This window comes from Micromys minutus (assembly GCF_963924665.1).
Source record: "Micromys minutus genome assembly, chromosome: X".
Taxonomy (NCBI): domain Eukaryota; kingdom Metazoa; phylum Chordata; class Mammalia; order Rodentia; family Muridae; genus Micromys; species Micromys minutus.
Genome location: NC_137970.1, coordinates 2,526,708 through 2,549,450, shown reverse-complemented (window position 1 = coordinate 2,549,450; position 22,743 = coordinate 2,526,708). Strand labels below are relative to the sequence as shown.

The 22,743-nt window shown below is 45.7% G+C and overlaps 1 protein-coding gene across 2 annotated transcripts; it reads left to right on the top strand.

Annotated features, from left to right (window-relative positions):
- The first annotated feature begins 395 nt into the window (after window positions 1-395).
- On the top strand, window positions 396-21,434 carry UBA1 (ubiquitin like modifier activating enzyme 1). 2 transcript variants are annotated; one of them, XM_080910847.1, is made up of 27 exons: window positions 396-532; window positions 1,204-1,302; window positions 8,602-8,718; window positions 8,854-8,912; window positions 9,011-9,179; window positions 9,267-9,401; window positions 10,308-10,414; window positions 10,645-10,735; window positions 10,830-10,962; window positions 11,463-11,560; window positions 11,790-11,936; window positions 12,071-12,247; window positions 12,344-12,448; window positions 12,535-12,615; window positions 12,919-13,074; window positions 15,370-15,535; window positions 15,650-15,846; window positions 16,909-16,973; window positions 17,210-17,405; window positions 17,972-18,046; window positions 18,165-18,354; window positions 19,283-19,371; window positions 19,590-19,682; window positions 19,849-20,040; window positions 20,609-20,710; window positions 20,820-20,920; window positions 21,087-21,434. In XM_080910847.1, exons 3-27 carry the CDS (start codon window positions 8,602-8,604, stop codon window positions 21,220-21,222), a joined length of 3,177 nt encoding a protein of 1,058 aa, XP_080766973.1. In that variant the 5' UTR covers window positions 396-532; window positions 1,204-1,302; the 3' UTR covers window positions 21,223-21,434. The 2 variants fall into 2 exon arrangements, with proteins under 2 accessions (XP_080766973.1, XP_080766972.1); XM_080910846.1 differs by lacking the exons at window positions 396-532; window positions 1,204-1,302 and adding an exon at window positions 3,703-3,906.
- Window positions 21,435-22,743: the final 1,309 nt, after the last annotated feature.

Here is a 22,743-nt window from a genome sequence, read left to right as displayed (position 1 = left end):
TGAATGAACGCTTTTAGCCACCAGAGTCTCAGCCTTCCAACGCTTGGGTTGGATGTATCTTCTAATCTTGAGGCTCTATCATATTCCGTTCCCTTTTCTCACCCTCACAAAGCACACAGTTCTATGAAATAAACCTAGGCTTACATTTTCCCATATTCTAGGGGCTGATACCCACCACGTGCACCAGGCATTAGCGGGACAGAACTACCAGTCCCAGCATGCATCGCGCGATAGGGTCGTACCACAACCTGCAGGGGATATATGGCCCTGAAACCGGCGCCAAAGGCGCAGAAGTAGGAAGAAACGCCCCTCTATCCAGGCATCTATGGTACGCCCCAGACCCGGCCCTCTAAGGCCCCGCGCTTCCGAGCTCCGCGCAAACTCTGGTTCTTTTTGCACGACCGAGGTGGTTTGTTCTTCCGTTGCCCTGTGGCTTCGGTTTGTCTCCAGAAGGAAGGCGAGGCTTCCGCCCAGCACTGGGGGTGAGCGGGAGCACATTGCTCCCAAGCCTCTGGACAGAATTAGGAAGAGGGTGCGTCTCTAATTCTAACTTCAGGGAATCCCTAATGGGCATGTTTAGAGGTTGTGGGGCCCGGGTGGCATTCTGTGGTTGTCTACTTTTGAGGAGACCCTTAGGAAGCGGTACTTCGGGACTCGGGTGGCATTTACGAGTCTGTTTTATGAGGTAGTTCTCAGACGCAGACTTACACTCCTTGGAAGCAGGGCTTAGGGGGCGCTTGGGGGAGGCTCGGGGTCTGTGTATGAATACTCTGTTGGCGGGCAGAATTTTGGGGCTCTCCTAGAGGAGAGAAGTTTGAAGTTACTAAAGTCAAGGCGGGAGTTGAGGAGAGCTTGTCTTGGGACCAGACCGGGTGACAGTGGGAACGTTCAGCACAGACGTGGCACTGTGAAGTTATCAGTGGCCTTTGTGACCTCTGACTAGGTGATGAGGTCCGTGTGGCTGCTGCTTTACTCTGGGCTCTGAAACCCGGGCACTTCAGGGGCCCAGACGCTGGGAGAGGAGCCTCTCAACCGAGGCCAGGAAAAACTGTCTGCGGAGATCTTCCGAGCGGACGTTGGGCTACTGGGCCGCTGAGCGGTCCTTGGCTGTTACTTGATTCATTTATGAGGTGTGGGGCTTTGGTGCGAACCCTTTTTCGCACCTGGTTCACTAGAAGTGTCAGCTTATGAATTACTCTCTAGGGGGCGGATCAGCGTGTGGAAGGGGCGTGTTGACTGGGTATCCCGAAGTCTGCCTCACAAACTAGAGTTTATTGATAACCCATACAATAATCTGTGAAGGTGAGTAGCGCCCGGAGGGTTTTTTTAAAAAGCTTTTTTTTTTTTACGGGTGCTATGCATAATTTATGAGGGGAGTAGCCTTGATCCGCTGTTAGCTTTCCCTCACAGGTTCCAGCATTTAAACCTGGCCTGAAAGTAGGTATCAGGATAATAAGGATAATTTACACCCATATAGTTACTTTCATTAATCCATTTTATCTTCACAACTTCTCAAAAGTAGGTTTCATCCTACTTCGTAGATGAGGAATCTGAGATACAGGACAGGTAAGTAATTTGTCCTAAAGCCGAACAGTGAATGGCTGAACTAGGATTCAAATCTGATCTGTCAGGTTTCATAGTTGGATAATGCTCCCGCCCCCAGGTCAGTTTAATGGTGTCATTACTTGTGCGCACTCCATAACTCCTGTCCCTTCCCTTTCTTTCCCTTCTCCACCTCTCTCCCCCAACCCCTAGTCTGTCACTGTGTTTCCTGCTGCTTGCCTAGAGTTAGTGACCTGCCTGCCTCAGTCAGCCAAGTACTGTGTGAAATTAAGAGTAGTTGGGATGTTGAGTGAGGCAGGAGGATCTCTTGAATAGGGGTGTTTAAAACCAGCATGGTCTCAAACCTCTCTACCTCTTCCTCTTCTTTCCCTCTCCCTTTTCTCTCTGTTCTTTCTTTCCTCTCTGTGTGTCTACTTCTGTCTCTTTTCCCCCAAACTTGGTAGATACTATGATCCTTTTGTGTAAGCCTGCCACATACTGTGGAATTACAGGAGCTGTGCTAGCATATCCCAACATACCCTGTCTTTTAAGAAAATTGTGTTGCTACCGCTCAGGCTAATTATATGGTACTATGTGCCAGGCACTGTACTAAACCCTTTCTACATATTTACTCAATCACAAGGTAAGTTCTTGTTCTTAATCCTCATTTTCTGATCTGGAAACATTCAAGTTGATAATTTCTGTAGTGGCTGGATATATCCTCAACGTAAGTACTTTTGGATTAATGCAAATGTGTCTACATATTACCTTTAGTTACATATATTTGAAGATTGTGGCAGGGCCTTGTGGCAACACTGCTCTAAGACCCTTTCTGGACATATTCTCAACACATTTCATCAGTGGCTTTTTTAAGGTGGGGATTGATGTGATTTTTGTTTGTTTTTTATGATTCTATGAATTGAACCCAGGGTGTTGAGGAAGTGCTTTATCCATTCTACTTCTCCAACTGAGGTGGATTAGTTTCTTTATCATTATCACTGCCTATCAAAGGCAAATGGTGAGTCTTCGTTTAGCTGAGGCAAGATAAGTGCCTAAGTAGTCAAGGATGAGGAGCCAGGACTGTGCTCACTCTGGCTTTGCAGGGTTATCCTTTATGACAAATGGCTTGACCATTGTCTCCTAATTTCCGCTTGCTGGGTGGGGCCACCTTGGGTTGGAGGCTGCCCTTCAAGCCTCATAAATAATTCATGAACTGGATGGGAATTTTTTTTTTTTTTTTTTGAGACAGGGATTCCTGTTAACTGGTTTGCCTCAGACTAATGAGCTTCCTGCTTCCACCTCTCTAGTGCTGAGATTAAAGGCATGTGGCACCGTGCATATAAGCGCAGCCTGGGTACAACCTTTCTTTTGGTGTCCCTACCCACCCCCACCATCCAGAGACAGGGTTTCTATGTGTAGCTCTGGTTGTCCTGGAACTCCCTCTGTAGACCAGACAGACCTCAAACTGAGAAATCCTGCTTGTGCCCTGAGTGTTGGGATTAAAGGTGTACACCACCACACCCGGTAGGTAGGCTCGACCTTTCTTGACCTCTCTCTTTTCATGCTGAGCTGCTACTGCAGCATCTCCAGAAGCTTCATTCAGTATTTAAGGGCCAGAGGAGTGCGGTTTTTCCTGCAGTAGCCCTGTTTTGTTTTGTTTTGTTTTTTTCCTTCCTGGGTATTAGAGCAATAAGACAGGCTTGCCTCTTTTGTTCCATCCCACTGAGTCTCGTGCATTATTCATGAATAAGATGTAGCTTTGGTCTCCTTGATTCCTGGCAGCTGCAAGATCATTCATTATTCATGAACATGGGGTGTGGTTGTCATGCTTTAACATTTACTGTCTGGTAGCCTAGTCTTAGTAAACCCATCGCCTTGCTTCATAATTCACAACTGGGAATAATGGCCTTGAGGTTCTTCTGTGATTTCTTTGACAGCTTAGCTGCAGTAATTCTTTATTCGTATTTCATGGGGCATGGCCTCTTGCTCTGCCTGTTTTTCTAGTTACTACCTCCAGAGCCACTTGGTGGAGCTGTTCTCCTTCTAATTAAAGAAGTCCCAAACTGGGCAGGGAAAATACATGATTCATGAGTGGGCGCGGTCCTCTTGCATCCGGGTTTCTGGGGGTGGGGCCCAGGGTTTTGTTCCGGCCTTGAGCTCTGCCGCCGCCATCTTGTGTCGGCTGCTTGGGTGAAGGAGTGTGGCAGGGAAGACCACAGTCACAGCAGTCGGGAGGAGAAGGCGACAGTGATCCTAGCTGGCCCAGGCGGCAGGGAGGAGGAGGAGAAACAGGAGGGTGGCGGCCGAGCTTGACTTCGGCTCCTTGAGGAGTTGGCGGCGGCGCGACCCGGGGAACCGGCATTGGTAATAGCTTTTCTCTGCACCTGGCTCGAAGCGCAAGGGCTCTGGGAGGTATGGGAGGGTCCATGCTGGCTCTCTGCCAGCACGATGTCTGAGTGCACTGCGGTGTTCTGCGTATTAAAAATCACTAGACAAGCGGGTGTGGGGGTGTGCAAATCCTGGGGCGGGTGGATCATTTCTGCCTGGGACCACCCCTATTCCCTTGGGCTCCGAAATCTGACCTTGACATCAGACCCCTATCTCTGCTTCTGGAGACTTCTGGCTCAGCACTATTAACTATAAAATATCTTGGTCGGATCCTGAGCCTTGCATTTCCTATCAGAACTCCACACAGTTTCGCATAAAGGCTAGTCTCCCATAAAGGCACCTGAATTCGGCGTCGCTGCTCGTGAAAGCCGTCCATACTTGTGTGCTATTTGAAGACCTCTCCCGAAATCTCCCTTGAGACTCCTCGTAGCCCTTTAGTATTTGCTCTCATGGCTTAAGAGGGCTTCAGGAAAGGTCCGCGTGGCCTTCGTTTCTGAAAGAGGAGCCTTGTCTAGAATTTTCATCTAGAATCTCCCCCTCCCCCCAGGATACTATCCGTCCTCAGAGCTACCTTCTGTATTAAGCCCGGTGAAAAGCTCTCTGCCTGGCCTTTCCGCGGGAAACCCATTCCTGCATTTGAGATTTCCCAATACTACTGACACAGCAGCCTCCATTGTGGACGCCTAGCATTTTTAGATTCTTTTTAGCATCTGCCTTTAGAGAATCCCTGCTTTTGGGGACTCCCCCTTTTTCATGTTCTCATTGTTCATAAAGGTTCGTCGTCTTCTCCATCAGCCATCCTTAACCTCCAGTATATTTCCTTTTGTCTCTCAGGGGACTAGGCACCAGGGAGGACCTGTTTGGACACAGGTCTCCATTAGTGATCTCTTGCTACTATCTACGTTTTCAGACTCTTGATTTGTAGCCCCATCTAACCATCATCCTAGACTCAGATTTTGCCTTCAAAAGCAGACCAGCATTCTAGCTTCTCCTTTTTAGATCTTTTAATTTACCAACAGGCCTCAGAATCTGCCTTCACCCTTTTTAAAGGTTCCCAGTATCATTCAGAGAGACTCAGCATTTGCTTTTGACTTCACTGAACCTCTATCATTGCCAGATACCCCTTTCCCCAACAGCCCCATTTATCTTCCATGGGAGTAGAAAAACCTCAGTATCTATTTACTGTGGAGTCACAGAATTGATTAGAGAAACCTAATTCCATTTGGAGATCTAGCCAGTATTTGCTTGGTAACCTATTATTATTGTATTACAGAGTCTTACTGTGTGGCTTTGACTGGTCTCATACTGACCAGCCTGGCTCTGCCTCACTAATGCTGGGATCAAAGGTGAACCCCACCATGCTTAGTTAGCTCTTTGTACCTTTTTAAGACTTGAACTATCTGAAATTCATCTTCCCTTCTCCACCCTATCAGCAGCTGTGGTACTTGTTTAGAGCCACACAAGGCCTGTGTTGCACCATTAGAAATCCCTCTCTAAGAGTCTGCCCTCAGAGACCTCTCCCTAGTCTCTTAGCACTTAATCTCACGGCTTTTGGGCATTATAGTGTCAGTATAAAAGACATTTTTCTGTGCATTCCCATTATCTTTGATGGAGGGTTTCTATCACTTAAATCTAAGACTGCCAGCCCCAGAATTTTCCTGCAGTAGTCTCAGGGTCTACATTCTCCCACCTCTTTTTAGAGACCCAGATTTAAGTCTTTCTTAATATCTGTATCCGATACCCCCATTATTTATAAGGCCTCCTTCACAGCTCCTTGAGCTCATTCACTTCCTTTGATACCTTTCTCACACTCCTCGAGATTTCTTATTTAAAACCTCCCAGAAGCCTCAGCCTGGGACAAGCTTCAAGCATCCTCCCCTGTACAGTATCTTTTCTACTTCAGCTGGCTCTGCTTCCTAAACCTATCCCAGGTTCCCTTACTCAGCCTTTCTCTGCTTTGGAAATAGAATATTCTCAGGCTTTAGTCATCAGTTTGGAGAACTCAAGTAAGTTTGAAATGCTTTAAGTTCAGTTTTGCCAAGTAAGTTTTGGAAAATATATTCTAACAGAGAAGACTGAGCACATGTTGAGGGAAAAAATATGGAGATTGTTTTGGGGGGGTTATTTTGGTTTTTTTGGGGGGGGGATGGAAGTTAAGGGGGGTCTTTAACTCTTGTCCCAGAGTCTCTGTCCCAGATTCCTCCTGCTTGCCTTGATAAAGGGGCTTTCCAAAACCTGGCAATTGAAATCTCCTTATTTATTTGTTTGTTTTTTTGTTTATTTATAAATAAATAGAGTCTCACTGTGTGTGTGTATATATATATATATTTCAGGCTGGCCTCAGACTTGAGAGTTCTCCTGCGTTTGCTTCCTAAGTGTTCTGGTTGTGGGCTTGTACTGCCGCACCTGGCTTTGAAGTCGACTTTTGAACAGTGATCCCAAACTGCTTACTTAGACCCTTGCTGCCAGCAGTGGGTGGGGGTGGAGAGGTAAAGGTCTGATAAAGAGCTCTCTCTGGCTCTGGATCTTGTCTGATGGGAGTGGAGAAAGAAAATGCCTGTAACAAACCAACCAATGACAAGAGAAAGGAGATAACTAAGTAATGGAGGCCCCTGTGGGTGCCTTGGGAGGAGCCTCTGTCTCCAGATCATTGAGTTTTGACCACAGATAGCCTATTTTGCCTCATCAGGAGGGAGATTCCTTTTCTCCCAGCTTTTGGAGAAAATGGGCTTAGAGGAAATCTTTGTGCCAAGTCACTGCCACTAAATGAAAAATAGTAATTTTCTCTTCCTCCTAGTTTATCAATTCTCTTCCTACCCAAGTTGGATCTAAGCATTTCCAGCAACTGCACTGGCAGACATTGACCCTAGGGAGCCTCCCACTTCCCGTCTCCCTTTCTTTACCTCCCATCTCTGAGAAGTCTGGGCTGGACCTGACACAACTCACCTAGGAAAACCATACAAACTGGACAGATGACATGAGCCAGGGCAAGTGAGAGAAGTTCTCCTAGTTTTCACTTTCTATTTATGTAGTTCACAAGCATTGTTAATGTTAGACAAAGCCCTTTACTCTGCTGACACAAGGAAACACTTGTCATTGTGTTCATATTAGAATGTGACAGTGCTAAGATGGAATCTTAGGTATGTTGGAGGTCTTCAGGGTCAGAAAGGGCTTCATTTTAAGAGCAGTTGTGTGAACAGAAAACTCAGCGTACACACAAAGGCTTGGTGCTTTGAAGAGCCACTGGGCCTACATAGTGATTCTAGGTCCTATCCTCTTATTTATAAGCATCTGAATCCACCACATTAGACTTTACTTCTAACAGCAGACTGTATTGTTATCCACTCCCTCTGGGATCTAGTATGTCACTTGATTATATGAGCTCAGCTTTTCTCATTTGTTCAGCAGGGACCTTAAGCCCTCCCTGCCTTGAAGGGTCAGGACAATTGAGAGCATGAAATTTGCTAACTCTGAGAAGTGGCTTGGACTTCAGAGTCATTGAATCTGATCTGATCTCAGTTCAACCACTCTGAGTGGGAACTTTGATCAAGTTTTTCCTTCCCTGTGAGCTGGGGTAAATAGTAGTTCAATTCCCACAGGGTTGCCCAGGGGACAGGCAGTGACAAGGCTAGTAAAGTGTTTAGTGTGGCCTCTGACACAGGACTTCTAGTAAATATTCATCTATCATTACTGCTAACCTACTGAAGGGACAGACAACATTCTGAAGAGACTGTAGAAGTGTGTATTTTCTCTCTTCATACGCCCTGTTTTATTGGCTTGAGTTGTTGTCTAGTCCTAAAACTGGGAGAAGGGTTTGGGCTTTGTAAAGCTCTGCCCTGAGTCTTCCTAGGGCCTGTGGTCTGTATCTTTTCTCATCCCAGTAACTCATAGAAATATATTATCTCTTCACCCATTTTACAAAGTGAGGGAGCAGATTTACATGATATGGATCAGGGACAAGATTTGAAAACTGAGTATTTCCTCAGTCTACATCTGTCCTCCAGTCTTCCCTGAATAGACTGCTTCCTTTTATTTCATATGCTGGGCTAGGGAAAGACAAAATGACTTAGCAATCAGCTGTGTGGATTTGCAAGCCAAACCACCTTGGTTCAGATCTTGAGTATGACAGTGGTGTGATCCTAGATAAGCCACTTCATCTTTATGTGCCAGTTTCTTTCATAAACTAGATTTGCTAATGCTTAAATCTTCCCCCACTATTACAAGTAATATGTAGAAAATTAGTTCAAGGGTCAATCAAGGTTACATGGTGAGACCCTGTATTTAAAGCTGAAAGGGTTTGCAACCTCATGGGAAGAACAATATTATCAACCAACCAAACCCTTCAGAGCTCTCAGGGACTAAAACACCAACCACTGAGTTCACATGGAGAGACTCATGGCTCCAGTTGCATATGTACTAGAGGATAACATTGTCTGGCATCAATGGGAGAAGAGGCCTTTGGTCCAGTGAAGATTTGTTTTCCCACTGTGGGGGAATGCCAAGGCACTGAGGAGGGAGAGGGTTGTTGGGAGAGGGAGCACCTTCATGCAGGCAAGGGGAGGGGTGGGGGAGAGATAACATTTGAAATGTAAATACAGAGAATATCCAATCAAACCAGAAAAATATCCCAATATATCCTAGGCTTACCTCTGGCCTGTCTTTCTCCCCTAGATGTCCAGCTCGCCGCTGTCCAAGAAACGTCGCGTGTCCGGGCCTGATCCAAAGCCAGGTTCTAACTGCTCCTCTGCGCAGTCTGTGCTGTCCGAAGTGTCCTCAGTGCCAACCAACGTGAGTATCTTCCCCCTGGAGACTGGCAGGTATGGTGGTAGGGAAGGGATTCTTTCATATTAGTCTGCATTTGCCCATACCCCACACCCGATGCATGCATGTTGTCCTGAACCCATTCTTGCTCTCTATTTCCAGGGAATGGCGAAGAACGGCAGTGAAGCAGACATAGATGAGAGCCTTTACTCCCGGCAGCTGTAAGTCAGGCTGAAGTCTGCCTGAGGTGGGAAGGGGCACTGAAAGAACTGGATGGGGTGGGCTGAACCATAACCTGGAGTACCCTCTAACTTAACAGGTACGTTTTGGGCCATGAGGCAATGAAAATGCTCCAGACATCCAGCGTCCTTGTCTCAGGCTTGCGGGGCCTAGGTGTAGAAATTGCTAAGAACATCATCCTTGGTGGGGTCAAGGCTGTCACCCTACATGACCAAGGCACTGCCCAGTGGGCTGATCTCTCCTCCCAGGTATCTCTTCCCAACATCCTTTCCCCTGCTGAGACACCTGCTTTTCTGTGCCACAGCCTTATCCTCCTGCCCACCTGTCTCTTACAGTTTTACCTTCGGGAGGAGGACATTGGTAAAAATCGAGCAGAGGTATCCCAGCCCCGACTTGCTGAGCTCAACAGCTATGTACCTGTCACTGCTTACACTGGGCCTCTCGTTGAGGACTTCCTTAGTGGCTTCCAGGTACTTGGTGATTGCTCAGCCTCCTGCTTGGTTTTCATAGAAAGAACTCAATGTTTTGTATTTTCAGCACTGTTCACTATTTAATGCGTTGTCTTGGGTATCAAGCATTATGCATGAGAGCAGAAAAGATGCAGACATGATGAGACCTTGGGCCTGCCTTTGGGGAAAGGGTGGAGACAGTGTCCTGCTATGAGTGTCTAGCTCTTCTGGTATTAACTTTACACAGGTCACTTAGATCCTGGGCCTTGCTCTTTCCGTTTTCAGAATAGGAATGGCAAAAGTACCAACTTCATGGAGTTCCCATGAGGATTAAGCATGGAGAATAGCAGCTTGGACACAGGAAAGAGATGGCACAGGCATTTACTAGTTAAAAAGCCTAGGCTGTAAGAGCTGGAAGTCTGCCTCAGGGACTGAGGTTCCCAAGGGCCAAGGTACTGTAGCAACAACAATCAGACATAGTAGTAGGAGCTCATCCTGGTGGGCAGAGATGGATATTCCTGGAGAAGGTAGAGCACTTTCAAAAATTGTAATGGAGTGGGCACCATCTTGGGAACCATCAACAGGTAGATATTGTAAGAGTGAGCTCAGACTTTGCCTTCATTTTGCCCTGCCTATGTCTCAAAGCGCATGGCATGGTTGTAGGCAGTTAGTAAACAAATGAGTCAGCTGTTCTGCAGTCTCTGCCCAGTACCATTCTACCTTCCCCAACATGCTCTAAACTTTCATTTTCTGTTTGCTGTGTTTTACTCTCATTGAATCTGATTCCCAGAAACTCTGAGAGAGGCCTGGAGGACTAGGAGGATAACTGCCGTCATGACTGCCTGAACCTCTTCCACCAGCTATTATTCTTTCTTCTCCCCTTCCTCCTAGTTCTAGCCTCTTGACCGGAGCTCCCTTTCTCCACAGGTGGTAGTTCTTACCAACAGCCCCCTGGAAGAGCAGCTTCGAGTGGGTGAGTTCTGTCATGCCCGTGGCATCAAGCTAGTGGTAGCAGATACAAGAGGCTTGTTTGGGTGAGTACCACTTCTGCACGCCTTTTCCCACATCCTTTCCTGAGCCAAGACCCTCATCCTTCTACAACCCACATTTCTGTTTTGTGCGTCCACCTCTCCCTGTGACATTAGTGCTGCTGTATCCCCTCTATTATGTGCCAAGTTTGTTCAGCACACATCCAATGCATCTTGAAAGATGCCTTGGCCCTTGTGTGGGCCTCAGGCATCAGTCCTCTTGCCACTCTCTACAGGCAACTTTTCTGTGATTTTGGAGAGGAAATGGTCCTCACAGATTCCAATGGGGAGCAGCCACTTAGTGCTATGGTTTCAATGGTCACCAAGGTAAGGAAATTAGCCCCAGGGATCTTGGCAGACAGATAGGCAATGGCAGCCCTCTCTGTACTCTTATAACTTGACATGCCTCCTTTTTAACCAGGACAACCCCGGTGTGGTTACCTGCCTTGATGAGGCCCGACATGGCTTTGAGACTGGTGACTTTGTGTCATTCTCAGAAGTACAGGGCATGATCCAACTCAATGGATGTCAGCCCATAGAGATCAAAGTGCTGGGTGAGCTGGGACCATTGGGGTATCATGGGGGAACTGGCTAGGAGATTTAAAAGAGAGGAGTCCCTGGGTTCAGAGTAATGGGAGCTGTATTTTGAGTGACTGCAGTGGATCAGAGAACCTAGGATCTCACCAGAGTCAATGGACATGGGGAAGAAGGACCAACCAACTATGTTTGAATTGTTAGTAAGAATGTGAGCCCTTAGGATCTGAATTGAGAAGAAAGAACTTGTGTTTTGAACAGGGCAGATCAAAAGATCTGATCATGTCTAAACTGATTTGGGGAAAAGCAGCCCATCAGTGTAGACCTGGGACCAGGGACACGAGTCTCATGGTGTCTGAACTAGCTTAATTTCTGATCCCCGATGGGGACTGTGGTTAAAAGAGTACCTGGTGTCTACACTGGGTCAGGTATATGTTTTTTTTTCCTTGTCTCTTGAGTTTTGTAAACTTTAAGTATGGCATGTAAGACTGACAGCCTCCCTATCTACTCTATACTCTAGGTCCATATACCTTTAGTATCTGTGACACCTCCAACTTTTCTGACTACATCCGTGGAGGCATCGTCAGTCAGGTCAAAGTACCTAAAAAGATTAGCTTTGTGAGTATTGGGGACAGTAGTTCATGGTGGGTGGTTCTAGAATAGTGGTTCTCAACCTTCTGCTGTGACCCTTTAATACAGTTCCTTGTATCATATTGATTGACTCCAACCATAAAATTATTTTCATTGCTACTGTTATGAAATGTAATGTAACTATTTTGCCAGAGGGTTGTGACTTATACAAATTCAGTGTTCATTTGTTCTCTTCTTATATGCTGCTTTCCCACAGAAATCCTTGCCAGCATCACTGGCAGAGCCTAACTTTGTAATGACTGACTTTGCCAAGTTTTCTCGCCCTGCTCAATTGCACATTGGTTTCCAAGCTCTACACCAATTCTGTGCTCAGCACAACCGACCACCTCGACCACGAAATGAGGTAGGAAGTTGGGCCAGAAGCCAGCCAGGATAGAAATCCTTGGTGCTAAAGTCCCACCCATACCTGTGCTTGTCAACTGTCCATCCCTTTACAGTCTCCTGAGAAAATCTTACTTGTTTCCTTTGCCCTACCAGGAAGATGCAACAGAAGTGGTGACCCTAGCTCAGGCTGTAAATGCGCGGTCCCTACCTGCAGTGCAACAGGAAAACTTGGATGAAGACCTTATTCGGAAGCTAGCTTATGTTGCTGCTGGGGACCTGGCACCTATAAATGCTTTCATTGGGGGCCTTGCTGCCCAGGAAGTCATGAAGGTTAGTGGGGTTTTGTCTTGCTTCTTATTTGCTATTATTCAATGTGTGAGGGCCTAATTAACACTGGCCATTTCCTCTTTCCTTCTCCTTCACTAGGCCTGCTCTGGAAAGTTTATGCCCATCATGCAGTGGTTGTACTTTGATGCTCTTGAATGTCTCCCAGAGGACAAAGAGGCTCTGACAGAGGACAAGTGCCTCCCAGTATGTGAATGGGCTGGAGGGAAGGCATTATTGGGAGTGTTTCTTGGACTGCTTCTCTCTGACCCTCCTCACTTCATATTCCTCAGCGGCAGAACCGTTATGATGGACAGGTAGCTGTATTTGGCTCAGACCTTCAAGAGAAACTGGGCAAGCAAAAGTACTTCCTGGTGAGTAGTTTTCACCTCCCTTGGTTGGTCTCTGGCCACCTTTCCTGGGGTTCTCTCCTGAATTATAAATGGGAGAGTCTTTTTATTAATCTTCCTATTCTGTATCTCTTTAACCTATTGCCTCTTGGTCTCATCTTCAGATTATGAAAGGTCATTTCTTACAGCCCTGGGGCTTGGACATGTGGCAGTAGACCTTTTTGCTCTATCATGTTGCCTCCAGCAGGCATGAGGAACAGTGGGTGGCTTTGTACCCACTTGTATCACCCTGACTTGCCACCGTGTCTCCTCTTGACTGTTTCTTAGGTGGGTGCAGGGGCCATTGGCTGTGAATTGCTCAAGAACTTTGCCATGATTGGACTAGGCTGTGGAGAGGGTGGAGAGGTCGTGGTCACAGACATGGACACCATTGAAAAATCAAATCTGAACCGACAGTTTCTTTTCCGGCCCTGGGATGTCACGGTGAGATGGATGGGAGTAGGAGATGGGTCTCTGACATCTCATTTTCCTGTCTTGTCTACAGTATTTCTAGTAGAGATATACTTACCTTTTCTTGGGCCCTTCTCAGCCTCTGTTTCTGTCATTTCATTCAGCAAACATTAAATAGCCCTACCTTGAATCAGTTCTTTTCATCTCTTTTTCTGAACAACCATCAAGTCAATTTCTTTCTTTTTCAGTATTGGAGGTTGAATCTAGAGCTATCTAGCATGCTGCATGCTACGTCGCTAGTTATAAAGACTACCGCTGAGCTGCCCTTTCATTTCTATTTTTTGTTGATTTAAAAAATTTATTTCTAGCTAGGTGTGTTGTGGCACCTCTTTTTTCCTCATTTATTTACTCACTTTACATCCGATCACAATCCCCCCCCCCTTTACACAGCAGCAGTGCAGCTTGGTTTTCGTGCAGGTCCTCAACAACTGTGGCATATCTTTAATCCCAGCCCTCATGTATAAATGAGGGCCTGCATGTATGTATGTCTGCCTGCTGTGTGTGTGCCTAGTACCTGAAGAGACTGGAAGAGTATAATGGTCCTCCATAATTGTAATTCTGGGGTTATAAGTGGGTTGTGGGCTATCAGATGTACTGAGAACCAAAACTTAGTCCTCTGAAAGACCAACAAGTGCTCTTAACCACCGAGCCATCATGATCCAGCCCTTATCACTGCTGCTTTGGCACAGTTGTCTTGCAGGTTCCCAAAAATATCCCCAAACTCAGTGACTGTCTGGGAGGACTAGTGGTTGATTTATTGCAGAAAAAGAACACAGCACAATCAATAAAGAATGAAAGTCAGCAGCAAGTATCTTAAAAGTTATCTCCTAGCAAGAGTTAATCTCCTAGTGGGGTTGCAGAAGGTGGATTTCCCCTGTAACAAATATAACAATACTCCTGAAAAGTTTTTAGCCAGGGAAACCTGTTCATCTGTACCGAGGGCTTTTACTGGGATTTGGTTGTGTATCATAATTCCTGAATCTAGAGAGAAAGAGCGTGATTAAACATACACATTGTTCACACAAACATTTCAGGCACACTGAGCCATTATCAGGTGGAGTAGTGACGGGGAGTTTTCCAAAAATCTAAATTCCTAGACTTCAGTCAAGGGCCACTTAGAAACAGGCCTTCTGAAGGATGACATTGACTCTTCAGTTTCAAACTGAGGTACCAGGTATGACGCTTTCTATAAGGCCAATATTGTTACCTGTCTAGTGTTCTTATTTATTAGGCTATTCACTGAATAGTAACTTTAGGAGTTACTTTGTAGATACTTGAGATATAATAAAGAATAAAATAAGGCAAGAAAAGGTTCATACCTTTTCAGTGCTTGAGAGGTGGGTGGATCTCTGAGTTCAAGGACAGCCAGGTCTATAAGGAAACAGTCTTAAAAAATAAAAACTAAAAAGAATAAAGGTTCTATGGAGGAATGTAAATAATAAAGGACAGATACGTTATTAATACAGATATAGTTCAGCCCACCCTTGCACTCAGGAGGCAGAGTCAGGCAGAGTTTGAGGCCAATCTGGTCCACAAAGTAATTTTCATGATACCTATGTAGAACCTGTCTCAAAACACCAAAAAATGTATGTGTGTGTGTATATAGATAGATAGATAGATAGATAGATATAGATATATAGATAAGTAGGTGGGTGGGTGGGTGGGTGGATGGATATAGGGATATAGATAGATACAATGCTACAATAAAATAGTCAATTTTGGCACTTGGCAAAGGGTAAAGAAGCAAGTTGGGCTAGCAAGGGGACGGGGTTAATTTGGAGATTTCATTATGCTTCTTAAGGAGCATCTCATTTCCACTCTGAGAGGTCCTGGGAACCAATTCCCTTTACCTTTACGTGGGGATAAGAGCCATGGAAAGGTTTTAAGCATAGGAGGGACGTGACCTGACTTTGATTTCATAACACTTATGTTTATTTATTATTAAACCATCTGGTTAGGTTTGGACAAATCTATTCTAACTTGCAGTGCTGCTCTTTTAAAGAACAGTAGGTCAATGAAGAACCAGGTGGCTAGTCCATTGTCTATAATACATGCTTGTCTTCTGCTTTCTTTTCCATCTCATTGCCACCATCTTTTCCAGCTCAGTCCTGGCCATGTGGCATTATCTTAGAATATTCTGCTAAGCCAGGGAGCCTCCTGAACTCGGTCTGGTTCTTCTAGCATTAGATGAATGCTCAGGGACACAGCTTTTTATGATGAGTGAATACACCCACTTTCTACCCTCAACTGTGTCTCCTGATTTCACAGAAGTTAAAGTCTGACACAGCCGCTGCAGCTGTGCGCCAGATGAATCCTTACATCCAGGTGACAAGCCACCAGAACCGTGTAGGTCCTGACACGGAGCGCATCTATGATGATGATTTTTTCCAAAATTTGGATGGCGTGGCCAATGCCCTGGACAATGTAGATGCCCGTAAGTTTTAAAGGCTGGTAAAGAAGGCAAAGGCAGAAGGGTGAGAATCTGGGTTTTCCTGTTCTTTCCTTGTCTAAAGGCTCTCACATTCTTGTCCTCATCCCCATCATACAGGCATGTACATGGATCGCCGCTGTGTGTACTATCGGAAGCCACTGCTAGAGTCTGGCACACTGGGCACGAAGGGCAATGTGCAGGTGGTGATCCCCTTCCTGACAGAATCATACAGTTCTAGCCAGGATCCACCAGAGAAATCCATCCCCATTTGTACCCTGAAAAACTTTCCCAATGCCATCGAACACACTCTACAGGTGAGTGGTGCTCAGGGGAAAAGAAAGAGGGCAGTCCATGTTTACCAGCCCTTGGCTTCCTGTTATTTACAGGCCTATACATGAAATGTGTTTCATGGCTATCCACAATGACAATGGTGTTACCTCCAGCTCCAAGGGATCCAGTGCCCTGAGTAGTTACTGCATGCATACTAATATACATGCAGAATACCCATACACATAATTTTTAAGTTGGGGCTAAAGAGATGGCTTGGTGGTTAAGAGCACTTGCTATTCTTACAGAAGACCCAGGCTCATTTTCTTTTTTTTCTTTTATGTATATGAGTACACTGTAGCTGACACACCAGAAGAGGGAGGGCATAGGGTTCCATTACAGATGGTTGTGAGCCAGCATGTGGTTGCTGGGATTTAAACTTACGACCTCTGGAAGAGCAGTCAGTGCTCTTTAACCACTGAGCTATATCTCCAGGTTCATTTTCTAACATCTATGTGGCAGCTCACAACTGTCTATAGTTGCAGTTCCAGGGGATCCAATGCCTTTTTCTGGCCTCTGTGGGCACCTATTACACACAGTGTTTATATAAAAATCTTGTTTTAAAAAATTAACCTATACCACACTTACAGGCTTCAGACTTGCTGTGTAGCTGAAGTTGACCTTGAACTGATACTTCTGCCTCCCAAGTGCTGAGATGTGCCACCATGCATGGCTCCAAAGTACTGTTTTCATGCTTAAAAAAAAAGAAGTTATTTCCCTCACCTAGTTACTATGTGATAAACACCTAAGCCACAAGAATAGCTGTAGTGCTATTAGAAGAATTCTTAGTGCTAAGGTTCAACACATTCAGGACGGATGGTAGGAATAGAGTGGAGGGAAAAGACCAATCCTATCTATCACACACCCACTTCTGATCCTGCTGGTTCATGAGGGAGTGGGAAAGGTTGAGAGCTTCTGCTTTCCCAAAGTAGTTGGGTATTTCCAACTTGCATTATCCATGATGACTTTCACAGACCTGTGGAGGCCTTTTTTTTTTTTTTTTTTTTTTTTGCCCATCATTCCATAAAAGTCATCTGCTCTCCCTGCAGTGGGCCCGGGATGAATTTGAAGGCCTTTTCAAACAGCCAGCAGAAAATGTTAATCAGTACCTCACGTGAGTAACTTCCACACTCCGCCCCCCTGCCTGCCACCAAAGACATTCTCTGCTTTCTTTAGTTGTTACCCTCAATGCTGGGTGTACACTTTTCAAAGCATGCTTAAATGTTTAGTTCTTATGTTGTTAGAGAATCAAGATGAGGACCTTTCCGTGGAGAAAGTGGGATTGCCATGGAGCCTAGTTCAGTGGCTACTATGTAATCTTACCCCCTGGTCCCCTCTGTTCCCTAATAGAGACTCCAAATTTGTGGAGCGGACATTGCGGCTGGCAGGTACCCAGCCACTGGAGGTGCTGGAGGCTGTGCAGCGCAGCCTGGTGCTGCAGCGACCACAGACTTGGGGTGACTGTGTGACCTGGGCCTGCCACCACTGGCACACCCAGTACTGTAACAACATTCGGCAGCTGCTGCACAACTTTCCTCCCGATCAGGTAGTGTAACTGTTTGGTTTCGTTGGGATCAATTTGCTGCAGACTCAAGTAGCTTCTGCCATTTACTAGTCCAGGCAAGAGATGTCAGAAAAGTGACCTTTTTGTTTCATCCGTCATTCCTTGAAGCAAGAGAACTGGTTCTCTTGCTGTTCTTTCACTGTGCTGTAGGCTATGTCTGACCTGATTTTTATCAGGGTTGTAGTGAACCTGGAGGCAGAGTTCCTTGATTTAAGAGCAAGGAAGTCAAGTCAGCATTTATTAAAACTTGAGCAAGTCATTTCTCCATACCTTTCTTTAGCTTGAAGGAAGAACAGTTAGATATGTTTCACAGGGCCTTCTGTTAATCCTCATTCATTGTTATTTATTAATAGTAAGTACATACCTAGTGATTTAGACTAGCAAGTAAAGCAAGTGTCTAAGAATTGATTTTCTCAGCCAGGACCTTGCAGGGTAGGTCTTAGAGGATTGGCTCCAGCCCTCTTTAGGACCCAGCCAAGGGTAATGAATTGGGGCGCATCTAGGATTTTCAGAGATCTTGCTCCTGAGACTTTCTTTCTTTGTTTTAGCTTACCAGCTCAGGAGCCCCTTTCTGGTCTGGACCCAAACGCTGTCCACACCCACTTACTTTTGATGTTAACAATGTAAGTCTTATTGGATTTTCCTGGGGTCAGATACAGAGGATGGGTAGGTGGGAAGGAGGTGGTGGTTTCCCATCCAAGGGCAGATGTGTTAATCCTACTATGCCCTGCCTTCCTCTAGACATTGCATCTGGATTATGTGATGGCTGCTGCCAACCTTTTTGCCCAGACCTATGGGTTGACTGGCTCCCAAGACCGAGCTGCTGTGGCCTCACTCCTGCAGTCAGTACAAGTCCCAGAGTTTACCCCCAAGTCTGGTGTCAAGATCCATGTTTCTGACCAGGAGTTGCAGAGCGCCAATGCTTCTGTTGGTGAGGGTGTTTGGCCATTTGGTTAGAAGTCACTGCCCATATCTGTCTCTACCTTCATTAGTCTTCTAATAGTTCTGTGACTTCTCACCTTCCTTTGCACTTCCCTCCCCCTGAAATGAAGACAATCTCAGTCTCCCCATCCCTCCCTCCCTCCCTCCATTACTTCTTCCCTCTTTACCAAGAAAACAAACTTTGTTCTTCTTGCTTGGTGCACATTTACCTTGATTTTATTCTTTTCTCTGCTTCTCCTCATCTAGGGGCAGTGATCTCCAGCAGGGATCTCCTCCTTTGATTCTTGCCCACTTTGTCTCATTCCAGATGTCCCATGTCTTCCCATCCATACAACTCTCCCACCCTGATTCTCTGTATATGTGTTTACCCTAATAAGGCCCGTGCCTTCCCTTCCTGTAAAGTTTGTATAGCTCTGTAATCACTCCCCATCTTTCTTCTGAAATACCTACCTTTCATGTTCCTGTCTGTGTATTTCCTTTAGTCTTTTCTTCCCCCTCCTCCACAGGCTCCCTCTAGTTTTCTTCTGGCCTGTTTCCTTCTCCATCTCATCTTCCATCTTGTCTCGATTCATATCTTCTCTATCTCCCCTCTGATCCTTCTGTATATTCATGCTTATACTTCCCTATATTCCCCACCATGTCTTCTGTGTGTCATATACATTATCTTCCCAGGACTTGACTGACACCCTATCCATTTGATCACTCTACTCTAAGGTTTCTGCTCCTAGTGTCTCTCCAGATCTTGATAGCCACTGTTCTTATCTTTTTCAGGTTTTCTCTCTGTTCTGTTCTGCCTTTTCCCTTTGACCCTTGATTCTAGGATATCTCTCCAAAATCTGTGACTAACCCTTTGCCTGACCCTAGGCTTTCTACCTTACTCTTTGCATCTAAAGGTCTGTGTTTTTCTCTTTGTGCAGATGACAGCCGTCTCGAGGAGCTCAAAGCCACACTGCCTAGCCCAGACAAGTTGCCAGGATTTAAGATGTACCCTATTGATTTTGAGAAGGTACTTGGAAAGGGCCCTGTTTAGGACAGTTGGGGTGAGCTAAGCATAGACTGGGTTGTAAAGAATGGGGATCTAGGACTATGTAGCCAGTCCAAGCCTTTACAGTGAGCAGATCATGGACTGCCACATAGCACGAATAGACCAGCAGGTAATCAGTATTGGCAGATACTTATGTTCCAAGAATCCAGAAAAACTTCATCTGATCTACTCTTATTCAGGATGATGACAGCAATTTCCACATGGATTTCATTGTTGCTGCATCCAATCTTCGGGCTGAAAACTATGACATTTCCCCCGCAGACCGGCACAAGGTCAGGAGACTTAAGCCTGATATTCTTATGTCCATTCTTGGGCTTCAGTTCCTTATAGCTCATTCTCTTCTGTAGACCTTCAGAGTCAGTCTCTGTCACTCTGTCTCTGTCTCTCTCTCACCTTTAGTCTCATAAATTATAACATCTTCCTTGGTCTGTTTCTCAGAGCAAGCTGATTGCAGGGAAGATTATCCCAGCTATTGCCACAACCACAGCTGCTGTGGTTGGCCTTGTGTCTCTGGAGCTTTACAAGGTAGTTCAGGGGCACCAACAACTTGATTCCTACAAAAATGGTTTCCTGAACTTGGCCCTGCCCTTCTTTGGGTTTTCGGAACCTCTTGCTGCACCTCGTCACCAGGTAGGTGCCCACATACAGGATGGAGCTTCTATCTCAATAGAACTTGCTTTGGTTTGCATTACACCTGGTCACTAAGTCAGAGTTCCAATTGAAATATGCCTGCATCTTTTTTGCAAGAGTACTAAGGAAATAAAAGTGAGTACATCAGAGTGATTAAGAACATAGTGGGGGGCTGGAGAGATGGCTCAGTGGTTAAGAGCACTGACTGTTCTTCTAGAGGTCCTGAGTTCAAATCCCAGCAACCACATGGTGGCTCACAACCATCTGTAATGGGATCTGATGTCCTTTTCTGGTGTGTCTGAAGACTGTTATAGTGCACTTATATATAAAATAAATAAATAAATATTTTTAAAAAAAAAAAAAAGAAGATAGTGGGTAGAAGATGAGAATAGGGTTCTTCTTGTGGTATAGGACCTGTCATTGTAAAGGTTCAGTGTTTACTCAGTGATACAGGAACCATGAGAAGGGTTTGAACAAAATGTTATGATCTGACTTAACTAGGTCTGCATGCATCAGAGCAGGGAGGGCAGGGACTTCTGGAATGGTCCTATTCTCTTTCTTATTGCAGTACTATAATCAAGAATGGACATTGTGGGATCGATTTGAAGTACAAGGGCTACAGCCTAATGGTGAGGAGATGACCCTCAAGCAGTTTCTTGATTACTTTAAGGTACGGTCCTTTCTCCCTTTCCTCCCACCTAGAGGACAAGATGTATATATAGATAACCTTTTGGCCCTCCACCATCCTAACACTGGTGTTTCCCCTTCCTGCCTTCCAGGTGGAGCACAAATTAGAGATCACCATGCTGTCCCAGGGTGTGTCCATGCTCTATTCTTTCTTCATGCCAGCTGCTAAGCTCAAGGAACGGTTGGATCAGCCGTGAGTAGGCTGGGGAAGGCCCTGTTTTCCTTGTGTTGGGTGGGGAACCTCAGCTTTTGAAGCTCTTCCACTCCTACCTATCACCTCTTGTGCCCTCACCTACCTCCCCTTCCTCTATTATCTGTCTTCCTGGCCCTCTTACCTTACCCTCACCCCTTTCCCTTAGGATGACAGAGATTGTGAGCCGAGTGTCAAAGAGAAAGCTGGGCCGCCATGTTCGGGCACTGGTGCTTGAGCTGTGCTGCAACGATGAAAGTGGCGAGGACGTCGAGGTCCCCTATGTGCGATATACAATTCGCTGATCTCCATGCATTCCTCTAAGCACCCGTCTTCCCTCCCCAGATCCTTTCCAGTCCTGGTTTCCATTTGGCCTCAGGCAGTGGTTCATGTAGCCAAGCCTGGTCTTTCCTTATCACCCAGCAACCTCAAAGATCCTCTCACCACTGCTTTGTACCTTGTTTGGAACGTAAATCCCAATAAAAAGATAATAACCCAAGTATAGCCATCATGGCTGTCTCCAGGGAAGAAAGGAGTATCTCTGGAGTTCTTTCATTCAAATAAGTACCCTAATGGGTTACTCCAGTTATGAGCTTTCTGGGTAGAGAAAAAATGAATTCGTATCTCTTAACTACTCTACATAACAGACATGAGATACCAGTGAAGGTATGCAAACCAGTACTTGGGTCCATATGACTTTTAAGTGACTTTGCAAACTCTGCGTTCTCTACAATCACTAGCTGCCTCCATCCACGATGAAGAACACACTTAACAGTGATCAGACTGCGAGGGCTAAATTAGCATGATTTGAGCATTCTTACTTGGGCAGATCCCCTCCCCAGTTTGAAACAACCAGCCTCTGGGCCATCCTTTTGCTCTTCTGAGACAGTCTCTGTGTTTAGCACTGATTATCCTGGTATTCACTCTGTAGACCAGACTGGCTTCAAACTCAGAGATCTGCCTGCCTCCCAAGTGCTTGGACTAAAGGCATGTGTCACCACTACTAGGCCTGAGCTGACTGTTACAGTCATAGTTCCCCATAGCACCAGGGTTGCTTGTACGGTGTTTCATGCTGAGGAGCTCTAAGCAGCCAGTATTTTGAGGAGTTCTAAGGAACACTGTAGTTTTTACAGACATACTTGGCTAAGGATATCTGGAGAAGAAAGTATACCTCTAGGAGGTACCTGAACCTTCCAAAGAAGAGCTGGCTCTGGAGTCAAGGAGTAATTGACTAGTGCAGGTAGTAGCAGAAAGCTTATCAACAGTTCCATCAAGCCCATGGCAGCTGTGCTCCACCCCTGTCTTAGCTGAGAGTACCAAACAATTGGAAACCAACCTGGATGGCTATCATGGATGTTTTTCCTTTATTAATTTCTGTGTCCAACATAGCTGGAAACCAGTTTCTCTGTCTTATTTAGGAGCATGACCCTTCTCCACTGAAGTGAAACAGTTCATCCTGTCCCCAAACTTGGCCTAATTCCCATCTTAGCCTGTTCCCATATCTACCTCCTGAGCCAGCTCCTGGCCCTAGGCACACGGTATGTTCTTGCCCACCTCTGCTTAAACTATTTTTTTCTTGGTCTGATCTGTTGGATTGACCTTATTCTTCCACATACTTCCTTTTTAGTCTCCCACCATGTCACCTTGCCTTTGATGTCTCATAGTGATAGTAACTATTGGGGGTGAGGGGAAGTTTCCCTACTGTCGGCACTTTATTGCTGTTAACTTCTCCAAGAATATACCTGATATCTGCCCATTGTCTCACTCCATTATAGGAAAGTACAACATACACTAGTCTTTGTACTGATTTTCCATCTCAGTTCCTT

Bases quoted from the DNA above. Each gene is read 5' to 3' on its own strand.
- UBA1 (XM_080910847.1), top strand. From the start codon at position 8,602: ATGTCCAGCTCGCCGCTGTCCAAGAAACGTCGCGTGTCCGGGCCTGAT. The intron at 9,180-9,266 runs GTATCTCTTCCC...TGTCTCTTACAG, and splicing joins GGGCTGATCTCTCCTCCCAG to TTTTACCTTCGGGAGGAGGA. The intron at 12,449-12,534 runs GTATGTGAATGG...CATATTCCTCAG, and splicing joins CAGAGGACAAGTGCCTCCCA to CGGCAGAACCGTTATGATGG.